Here is an 11,205-nt window from a genome sequence, read left to right as displayed (position 1 = left end):
CAAGTGAGACAATAGGCATTGACACAGAAAGACAGAAAAGGAGGTATTGATACAGTTAGATGACAGATGAGGAGAGAGAGAGAGAGAGAGAGAGAGAGAGAGAGAGAGAGAGAGAGAGAGAGAGAGAGATTGCTTTGTTAGCAGGACAGGGAATAAAGTGGTAATTACCTCACTGTGGGTTTGTTGATTATAGTTCAGCCAGGTTCTCCATGTTAATCATTTACCAGGGGAAGACAGAGATTAGTACAGAGACAGACACAGTGAGGAGAGATAGCAGGCAGTACAAGAAATACAGTCATTTGCACGCACACCACTCACACACACACACAATAAAAAAAAGAAATAAAAAAAAATCTAGAAGTGCAATCATCTCCTCTGACAAGACACAATTACAAGCACTGTCATGTCTGCTCGCTCACAGTGTGTGTGTGTGTGTGTGTGTGTGTGTGCGTGTGTGTGCAGGTATGGTATGCAGAATGTGATTTACTTTGGTATTTAAACTAGATCATTCATGAGTGCACACAAAAGGGAAATGATGCATAAACAGAGCAGAAATTACACAGAAGACTTATGAGGGCTGCTTTCAATAAAGATACAGAAAACCAATACAAATATTCATCTCCTCACGCACCGTTTAAACATGCTTCACTGGCTTAGAGCTCGCCCTGAGCTTTTGTCAGAAGAGGGGAGAGAGACACAGACAGGAAGAAAGAGAGAGAGCGCGAGAGCGAGAGAGTTCAGAGGGGTCTGGTGTTGTTGTAAATGCTTTAAGGTCTGTGTCTAAACTTGCAGAGTGACTTCCAGTGTGAGCAAGAGATAAGGATACAGGTAAGAAAAAATGGCTATAATATTCCTGTATTGCTGTATCTCTCTATGTAAATGGTAAAATACTTTACCTCCAATTTAAACCCAGCTAATCCAATGCTCTGATGGAAAGTAAAGACAAGAGGAGTCTGGAAACAAGAGTTTGAGCTGTGATCCAGAGAAACTGTTGCAACAAGTTTGCCTCCGACCTGCCATGTCGGATAAGAGGGCAAGCAATAGTAGAGGCGTGAGCCAAGACCAAGGGTAAGTAAGGACAGGGAAATGGAGTAGCTCATGTATGGCTCTGGTTTGGGTGACATTTATTCTTGTTATAGATGTATGAACAGCTCAGTTATAGATGGCAAAAGCCTCCTTCAAACCATATTTTGCAACAACAAAAAGGGAATTCAATCCTTAAAGTTTTGGTGCTCTGAGTAAACTTCCTGACAGATCCTGAGTGAATTTATGAAGATGAATGTAGCACAAAAGGCAGACACTTTTGTATCAGCAAATAGGCTGGTCAACAGGTTTTAAAGCACACCATGGCACAGAGGAGGGGGCTGAATACTCCAATAAACTAGTCTGAGCTTGCTACACAGGGGACAACTGAGGTATACTGTCAGCAGACTCAAGCTTAGAGCACCGTGGTTATATTTTACCAACCTTTTAACTGCTCTAGGACGTACAAGATAATTTCTCCTCTAATAAAGAACTATCGCTCTGAGAGAAACACCATGATAAAACCAAGAACGCTCGTAAACGCTGTTCACAAAATTATAAAAGGGCAATCGAACCACTTGAGCCCCACAATAAAAGAGGCCAGGGTATCTTGATTCCTTGATGTTTGACGCTGACCTTGCAGTCAGTCTATCACTTCCATTTCAGAGCTCCATTTTTCAATCTGGAGGGTGCTAAATGTGTGCCAGTTAAAGTGCTTTGCAGAGCCTTTGTTACACTCACATTAGCCAGCGAAGAGCAAAGCAACAAGGCCCTTCAGTCTCCACTTCACTGCCCCAGCTTCATTAAAACCATAAATCTAGATGTCGAAGTAAAGGTGATGGCCAGAGAATGTTTTCTGTCATCTGTATTATAGAGCGGCCTGTTTGCTCGCCAGCTACAGTTATGTTATATATGAGCCAAGCATTAATGTAATGTATGTAGGCTAACGGCAGCTAGCTCCTCTTGAGTTGTTTTTCCAGTGAATTTCCTACATCAACAATACATCCATCCATCCCATCCATCTTCAACCGCTTATCAGGGGTCAGGTAGTGGGGGCAGAAGCTCCAGCAGGGCACAAACAACAAATTCTGCTAATATGTTCCAATAAATTTAAGATGTATTTAAATCTTCATTAATTGATTTTGGAAACACAACATCGACATATTAGCTTGTAAAGTTGTGGTGTTAGCAAACACATGCCTATTTACAGACATAGCAGACACAGACCAACATTAGCATTTCAAGTTTTTGGCAAGCTGGGGAATGTACAGTATAAGTCCAAACTTCACTCACCAATATTTGCTCTGTTTTGTTCTTCACCAACTTCTGAGAGAAATACCTGGCTCTTTAGCAGCTAAATGCTCTAGTAGGTCCTAACTGCCGTTTGGTGATGACCAAGTAGCTTAAAGTGGCTTTATCAGAGCTATTTCGCTATAAGCAACAATGAGCTGAAAGATGCTAAAATGCTCCGTGGAGCTAAAAGGGAACTCTCCGTGTGGTCATCATTATGAAAGACTCCTTTTACATTACATATAGTCATCTGGTCTATTTTTAATATAACAATACTGATTGAAGCAGCTTTAAGAAATGAGGCAGGAGCTCAACACTTAAGAATATAATAATAGCTGAACTATGACAACATTGTGGACAAATAAACAACAAATCCAAATGTGGTTATTTTGTGATCTAGAGTCCCTGTGTAGCATGAGTGCAGTCCTGGACCCTACAGTGCAGCGTCATGCCAACAAAAGCATCTCTCTTCAGTCCCTATGCTCCTTTTCCGTCGCCAGGCTGCATTTAAAGACCTCTGGACAACCTGGCTGGCTGGTAGCTAATAGAAAATATGGTATGGGAAAATGACTGAAGCTCAACTAATCACACCGGCAATATCCATCACTGGGCAGGAGTGAGTCATGAGAGATAAAGGGGGTGAACGAGGAGGAGGGGGAGTGCAGATGAAAAAATGAAAAGGAGAGTGGGATGTAACAAGGGAGGTAATGAAGAGTGAGGAGAGGAGAGGAGGAGAGAGAAAGAGAGTCCTAGCAGTACACCCAGGGGATTCTGGACCGGGTGCACGTATCACGGCTCCGCTGATAGCTTTGTGATTGGGTGGTGTTGCTGATGAGAGTGATTCTCTGCCACAGTGGGTTACCCTCCGCCGTGATGCTGATGGCATTGTGATTGTGTGGTGTTGCAGCCAACTGTGTGGCCCTGCCACAGACTGCGACCATTCATGCCTAAATCCCTGTGGAACAAGAAGGTGCTTCCTAATCCTCACAGTCTTCCTCCCCACCACATTTCTGCTGGATCCCAATTACAGGACTGGGTTTTACCCGCCTGGACACACTGGACACAACCTTGGCTGACTCAGTACAGGATGATCTGACAAAGGAGCCCTTGGGGAAATTATCTGTCTCAGGAGTCATATCTCTGTACATTTGTGCATCCACAAATGTAAAATACACTACAAAACAGTCACTGAAAAAGTGGTCTCTGTGGCCAACGGCTATTAGCTAAAAAGGTCATTCATCTGAAAGAGTGTTTGGGGAATCAGGCCTTACGGAGAGCGAGAGTCTCTAAATAGGCGGGTGAGAAAGCATGTTATTTTGGGCAGTAACCCTAGTGGCCCTGCAGGTCTCCCACCTCAACCCTTCAATTATCCAGACTGGAACACCTGGATCAGCAAGTGAGCCTCACTCTGCCTTACTAATGGACCCAATCAACTCTTTACTCACACAAACCTTCCCATTATCCAACTACATATTCGCATATGCACAGCAGCACTTTAGACTTTAATATACACCTGTGTCCTCCGAATACTATCTAGGACACTATTTAGAACAAACACTTGGGAAGAAACCCTTACCTATGGCATTCTATAAGTAGAATAATAACTAACTCCAAAAGGCAGTGTACAGGTGAACGCCAGAGTTAGAGTGTAGTAATTATGATAAAGATAGCTGCAGGAAGAAGGTGAGATCAGGCCACTCTGGCTCCCCACCGTTTAGGGTTCTTCATTTAACTAAAATAGCTTTTAGCTTTTGGGTTAGTGCAGATTTTAGGTAATCAAACCGGCTCCTCTTCAATAGCCTACACAAGGATGTGATGTGCCGCATAGCAGAGATTCTTTAAACCAACACAACTCTGACTGATTTAATAGGAATTATTGTGGTCGTTGTGCAATAGCATGGCTGTGCAAGTTTAGACCAGCTCTATGCAAAGTAGGTCAAAATTAACCAAATTTTGCTCTTCATATTAAACCTTCATTTGGGCCGCAGTGAGATGGATCGCAGAGAACAATATTATTCTCATTTAGTAGCTAGGCTACTGGAGAGGAGCATCTTTCAGCGCACAGTGTTTTCTCACCTTGTGTTTGTAGAATTCCAATACACGACGTGTCTTTTGGCCACAGCAGCTGAGATCAAGTTAAAGAAGAAAATCGTGGCTTTCCAAGCAGGCAGAGCTCCCGGTGTCCCCATCCTGGCGGCCGCGGGGGCCGCGGAGAGGCTCTGCACCGGCGGGGAGTGGCGTGCAAATCAGGTGAGGAGACCCGGCCGAGAGGGGAGCTCGGTGAAAAACTTCCCCAAGCAAGCTTCAACAACTCATGAACAAACGTCTACGTCATGTGCTGCTGCAGTTTCGCCTGATGCATTAAGGTAAACTGATTAAAGTCGCTCAACCCCCCCAACAAAAAAAAAAAAACAGGTTAAATCACAGGCTGCAAAGTGGGAGGTGTGCACTTCCACAGGGAAACGTTCTTGGGAGTTTCTCCGTAGCCCGCATGGTGGTTTTGAACTCTTGATGTCTTTCCTGAAAAGTAATAGATAGAAAGATAGGCCTACTAAACCTGAGATTAAAGGTCGTTACCAGGATATCAATTGAAAATGCCAGCTGGTTTGGCAGCAACAGGCTGAGCGGAGCGCTGGAAGGGCGGATCCGCTGAGCTGAGGGCGGTGCCGGGGAAACTTTGGGCCAATCAGTGGACTAGGGTGTGGTGATGTAGCCTATGATACTATGTAGTGCAAGGTCAAATCCTTGAGAGGTGCGCCGACTGGTGTGGGGAAACAGTCTGTCACAGTTCCAGTTTTGGGACCCTCTGTCTTCTTTTCTCCCCCCTGACATGAGTCATGACTCACCTGGAGCTGAATAGTTAAACCTATGTCATGCAGTATGACAAGACACAACTTAGAGATAACTGTCAGATCATGAGCAGCTCCTCTGTTCAGCTACAGTTGTCGTGCGTGCGTGCGTGGGTGCGTGCGTGCTGATAAGTACAACTGGTTGTTGTCAGCCGCCCCAGGGGAGGGTGTTGTGACAGTAATCACTACGCCTCCATGGGCGAAAGCCACTGGTGGTCCTCTCTAATTATCTGATTCTCTTAAGTTTGTGTGTGTGTGTGTGTGTGTGTGTGTGTGTGTGTGTGTGTGTGTGTGTGTGTGTGTGAGATTACTATTGTTCCATCACTCATCCAGACAAAGTTACAATGATAGCTTTTTGTTACTAGCTGCAACTGCAACTGCTTGGCTATTTCCTTCCTGAAGGACCCCCTCCCTTCTCTGGCTTTCTCTATCTTTTATCCTGTGTGTGTATGTGTGTGTGTGTGTGTGTGTGTGTGTGTGGTAAGTGTAGGCTACATGTGCATGTGGCACTAGGACTCATTAGCTCACTTCCTGGAGGTCCTGATCATTAATTTCCCATGATGCCTCAGTGCTCCTGTGTGGCTAATTTGTCCCTAGTGAGCCAGCGCTCCCTCAGCAATGGTGGAGTGGGCTAGGGAGTAGTAACTCACTCTGCAGGAATCTCTCTCGCTCTCGTTTTGATTGATCTATAGGACCAGACAGAGCCTAACACATTTTGCAACAGTGCCAGAGGTTAATACTGCTTTGTGAAAATTCATTTCATTCTCCTCCTTTTGCTCTGAAAAACTTTCTAACTTTCAATTTGGAGTTGTCTTCAGAACAGAACAGTTTATGTATTCAGTGGCCCTGCAGCTAATTCTTTTGTCTCAGACTATAAATTGACCAGTTTCCCCCCTTGACTCAGATTAGATTGGAGAGAAAAGTGGTCTCATTTACCTCATGGGAGCACCAATTGAAATCTACAGTTATTTTGCACTAAATTGAGAGCTGTGTTGATTGCAAAGCCGAGGGATTTTGCACGTACTAATGGACGCTTTAACTAAACAGGGAGAAAAAGAAATCTTAGCACTAACTTTACAGCTTCTCTTCACCCTCAAACCTCCTTCTCTGTCTCCTCCTCTTCTTTAATGTTTCAATTCCTGTGTGTCTGCTATTCATCATTATCAGCACTCTTTCCAAAATCTTTACCCTCTTTTTTCTTCAATCTCAATCTATCATCCGTCCTAATCTTCCCTCTCATTGATCTTCTCATTACAGGTCAATATGTTTTTTCCACCACATCTCCCAACACAGTTTATCTCAGCAAACATTTTCTGTTATCCCATAGAGTTTGTCCTTTACTCTGCTATTTATGCAAGATTCCTATGACCCTAATTCGTATTTCTCTATTGCATTGGTTATCTATGACTAAATATGCAACAATTTATACAAGTTTATGTTTGGAAAAAAAACATGTTTAGTTTGTCTAAAAACATCTGAAACACTAAGTCAGGACTGTGGGTGTTCGATCAGATTTGATTGGCAGTTGCCTGGCAACAGAAGCAAACAGCCCCACAACTGTCATCACGTTTTTATTAAAATATTCATAAACTTTAATTGGTGCACACAAGAATGTGACATTACAGAACATTTCTTGTGAAAACTGTTCTTTGGCAGGAAATTGTGTGTTTACGTAAGACCTCACACCTCAAGAGGAAATAGTTTTCCACGGCCTTTTGAACCAACTCGGATCAAGCTAAAGATGATTCACGAATATGTCAACTTGAAGTCCAAGCCTGTATTGATTTTCTCCAGTTTTCTGTAGCATGTTGAAATTTAGAAATCCCTGTCATTGCTGCAGGTGTGAACTAGTTTTAAGTGTCATTTGTATTAGTTTGTGTGCATATTTTCAGGACTGTTTGTGTTATGGAATCTGGGTGAAGAGGTTTAAGAAGTGGTCAGCTGTTTTTTTTGTCCATGTGCATGCACAGATACAGAAGGTGACAAACAAAAGAAAAGACCAAAAAGAAAATAAGCATCTTAGTAAGGTGTTGGGCTCCCACAAGCCTCCAGAACGACTTCAATGATTGAGGAATGAACACCTTTCTCCAATAAGATTCCCTCAATTGGTGTTTTGATGATGGTGGTGTGCTGTCTAATGTGTCGGTCCAAAAATCTCCCATAGGTGTTCAGTTGGGTTGAGATCTGGTGCAAAGGCCATATCACACGATTCATATCATTTTTATATTCATTAAACCATTCAGTGACCCCTTCAAGTGCCCTGTATGGAATAATGTGCATTCAGTGGCTCATTTATTCAGGTTTGTCACCCATTTGACATTCTTTAATTGAATTATCACTTGTTATTTTATGTCATATGCCAAAGGAATTTTCAGAATTCAAGGGGAATATTCCATTAGGTCCCTTTGCATTTTTTCCTTTTCCTGCTGTTCCTCCTCTCTCACTCTCCTCATCATCTTTCCCTCTTCTCTCTCTCTCTCTCTCTCTCTCTCTCTCTTTTTTGTACAGTAGTGTCAGTGGCCTCTTAATCCTGTTATCTCCACATATACAGGCTGACACCAAGCCACTCGCCAGAGCTGTAATCAACTACCCTACACACACACACACACACACACACACACACACACACACACACACACACACACACACACACACACACACACACACTTGCTTTTTCTTAAACACTCACACAGCATGAACACACTCCTCTCCCTATATCACTGTCTCTCTTTCTTTCACACACACGGAGTGGGACTGGCCCCATTCTCCGTCTCCTCTGTAATCCCGCTATTTTTGCTCTCTTACTATTTTGATCGGCCATATGCCTACATGTTTTATGCACATCTAGGCCTGTCTATCACACATCATTCGAGAACTAGCGCTTCCCATAAGATATCTTGTCTCCGCCTGTCACTCTCCCCTCTCCTCACTTATACTCTACTTTCTTCTTCTTTTCCTGAATTTCATTCTGTGGTGCCTGTAACATTAATAATTATCTGCACTTAATCAGAGAGTTGTTAATTTCTTTTATTTGGCTTAATGGTCAGCCAAGATTATTAAGTTATTTTGATCTCACTGCCCCAAAACACTCACTTACAAAAGAAGCCTTTTCATAACTTTCTCTTTTCCTTTATCTTTGCCATTTTGTACTTTCTGGAGCTGCTAATTTTCCCTGCCTTTCCTCTGCACGCCTACTACACTTAACCATGCCAATTTTATGTCATCACATTACTTGTGTGTATTTTTCATCTTCACCTTTCCCTTTTTGTAAAAGTACATTGTGTGCGGCTTTTTTCTTGTGTGTACCGCCACTATTTTCCTCCCCTTCTCTCGCTGCGTCTCAGTTCCGTAATTGCAGCTCCGGACTCAAGCAGCGATGGTAAATGCTTTTCTATTCCCCTCTCTCCATCACTCCCCCTCAATCTCCATCTTTCTCTTTTTCTCACCAAGCAAATTACATCTTGGTTACTATAGAGACGTGTTTATTGAATGCTTTTCGTCACAGTTTCTCATTTCCCCCTTAGCCCCTTCGCCTTTTCGTCCTCTTTTTTTCCTCAGCTCCACCTGTCTTTCTCTGTGTTTACTATTTTCTCTCACTCCTGTGTATTGATGGTCATCTGTCTTGTCCCCTAATTTCATTTCTCTCTTTTGATGTCTGAGGAGCCACTTCAACTTCTTCGGTGACTAAGAGTTGCAATTTCTAAAGAAAAGATAAGCATTGAGTACGTTGGATCGATTTTCAATGCAGTTGTCGGGGCTATTGTAGTCGCCATGTATTACATGTAAGCAGATAAAGAAGGCAAGATCTCTTCTACAGCATGTGCTATCCATTACTATTGACTGTGTAAGTGGCCCTCACTGCATGCAACACTCTTGAGATGTGAGCAATCCTGTCTCTTCTTTCTCTTCATCATCACAAACACAGTGTCCAGTCTGCTTTTCTGTCTTTCTCTATTGGCTTTTTCTATTTTTCTGTTCAACATCTCTCAAAGCTGCTGAGCCTGTTCTCCATATGTTCCCTCTCACAACCCCCCCCCTTTCTCTATCTTTGATGGAGGTGGGAATCAAACTTCAATACTCTTTTGGTACTGATGGAGGCATTGAGTATAGGAAACTGGCACGTACGCAATGCTGGCTTTGCCTGTTTGCACAATTTCTCTCCTTAGCTTTTTCTTGTGACACTATGTAACTTTTGCTAAAGAGGAGCCATTGTGGCCATGCTGAAAAGTAGTGGAACAGTAGCACAAAATGACTCAGTGATGTCAGGTCACAGTGATATTAGTCTATATCCTTGACGTTCCACTTCCGGGATTGTTCCGTTGCTGCCGGAAAATCCGCCCAATTTCACTCATTTAGGCCGGATATCCGTTGCCTAGGGCTTCCTTTGTGTTGGCATTTTAAACTCCGGTTGATTTTTGGTTAACCTTTTCTCAGATATCTGCAAGGTAAATCCAGACAGCTAGCTATCTGTGAGTTTTCTGTTGCATAACTAAAACAACTTTTAAACGTATACATGTTCCACTGAAACAAGTTCCTTCCGAGCATATTTTTCCAGCAGCACCACTGCTTTTCTCAGGTGCTTAGCACCGCCCAAGACTATTGTGATTGGTTTAAAGAAATGCCAATAAACCAGAGCACGTTTTCCTCCCATCCCGAATGCCATGTGGAGTAGCCAGACTCTTCTCCAGCACGCTTTGGAAGAGGGTCTGGCAAAACGAGACTACAGTGATATCGATGTAAAGTTGTAAAGTGTGCATTTCATTTCTTATAAACTCAACTTTTAATTTCTACGAGAAAGGATGTGTTATTTATTCCTTCAAAAGTTACATAAAAGTATAAAGTATGTTCACACATGAAATAATTTGACTGGTTGTCATGGGCTCGCTGAAGGCTGCACTGTAGTGCACTGCAATACACTGTACAGATACAAGAGTAAGATACAAATAGACCCAACTACACAAAGACATCAAACAACAAAAACGTTTTGTATTATGTCCCAGAAAGTAGGTCACATAATGAAAACTGACCCATCTGCAAACTCTATCCTCTGATGATGAAGTTGGAATGTCCAGAAAAAGTTGGCAGGTGGATCTTGAGCTATTTGTTTTTGTTTTGTTAAACTATTATTTCCAGTGTCCACTGGCAAGAACCAACGTTATCACTAAATATACAGTATCTGTCTACAGGTTAATGTGTAACTGAAAACTGTATAATATACATTGGATTATTTCCCAAAGCCTATTTCTTTCTGAAAACATGAAAAGTTGACATTTTGGAGATACATGGGACAGTGATGATATACCGTTGTAGTATATAGTATATCACACAGGGTTGCAGTCTTGTTGGTAATGCAGTGCAAAGAATGTTTTAATACGGCATGTAATAAGTTAGATTGACCTCATATACAGAGGTGGTTTATGTATTTCTACTGATGGACAAAGTATGTACAGAATTATATAGTAGGAAAAGCACAGGTGTTTTTTGCACAGTGTGTGTTTTTGCACAATGACTCTTTAATGCTCATATAATGTGTATGATATGTATGCACAGTAAGGTATTACAGGGTGCTTTTGTGGCTTCTTGGGTTTAGACATTTAAGATTTTGGCTTTTGGTAAATGGAAAAAAGGTTTTGTAGAAGAACATTTTTATATTCCTCAATGTGAGGTATCAAAAAAAGTTGTCATCTCGGCACTATCACAAACTTCCCCAGTCCTTGTCTTGTGTGTATCCCACTCTAATCCTCATTCTGTTTCGATAATGTTCCTCTTTCTTTCCTGTCACCTACTTTCTGTCTCACCTGCCCCCCCTCGCAGCATTTGTGGATGATTAGTAGAGTCAGATGGAAGCAAGAAGAGGACACGCGGCCCGCTCTGCATATTCATCTGTCCTTCTGTTCCTTCTATACATATATCATCCCCTCTCTGCGGTCTCTCTCTGCTCTCTGTCCACTTTCTCTCCATCCTCCCTGCATGCCAGCAGCCATCCTCTCCCCCCGAACACCTTCACAATTTATCCTCTCCTCTCCCTTTCTGTCCCCTACTA

At 42.5% G+C, this 11,205-nt stretch overlaps 1 protein-coding gene across 4 annotated transcripts in view; it reads left to right on the top strand.

The window, feature by feature from the left end:
* Positions 1-734: 734 nt before the first annotated feature.
* The window catches only part of LOC144519620 (ephrin-A3-like), a 90,698-nt gene continuing 80,227 nt past the window's right edge, over positions 735-11,205 (top strand). For 2 of the 4 annotated variants that reach the window (XM_078252887.1, XM_078252886.1), the window contains exon 1: positions 4,195-4,679. In XM_078252887.1, the coding sequence (XP_078109013.1) occupies positions 4,306-4,679 (374 nt within the window). In that variant the 5' untranslated portion in view covers positions 4,195-4,305. Of the gene's footprint in view, positions 829-913; positions 1,069-4,194; positions 4,680-11,205 lie in introns of those variants that run through there. The other 2 variants (XM_078252888.1, XM_078252889.1) reach the window with 2 other exon arrangements.

Source organism: Sander vitreus, chromosome 6, assembly GCF_031162955.1.
Source record: "Sander vitreus isolate 19-12246 chromosome 6, sanVit1, whole genome shotgun sequence".
Classification (NCBI taxonomy): Eukaryota; Metazoa; Chordata; class Actinopteri; order Perciformes; family Percidae; genus Sander; species Sander vitreus.
This window is presented reverse-complemented; position numbering and strand designations above follow the sequence as displayed.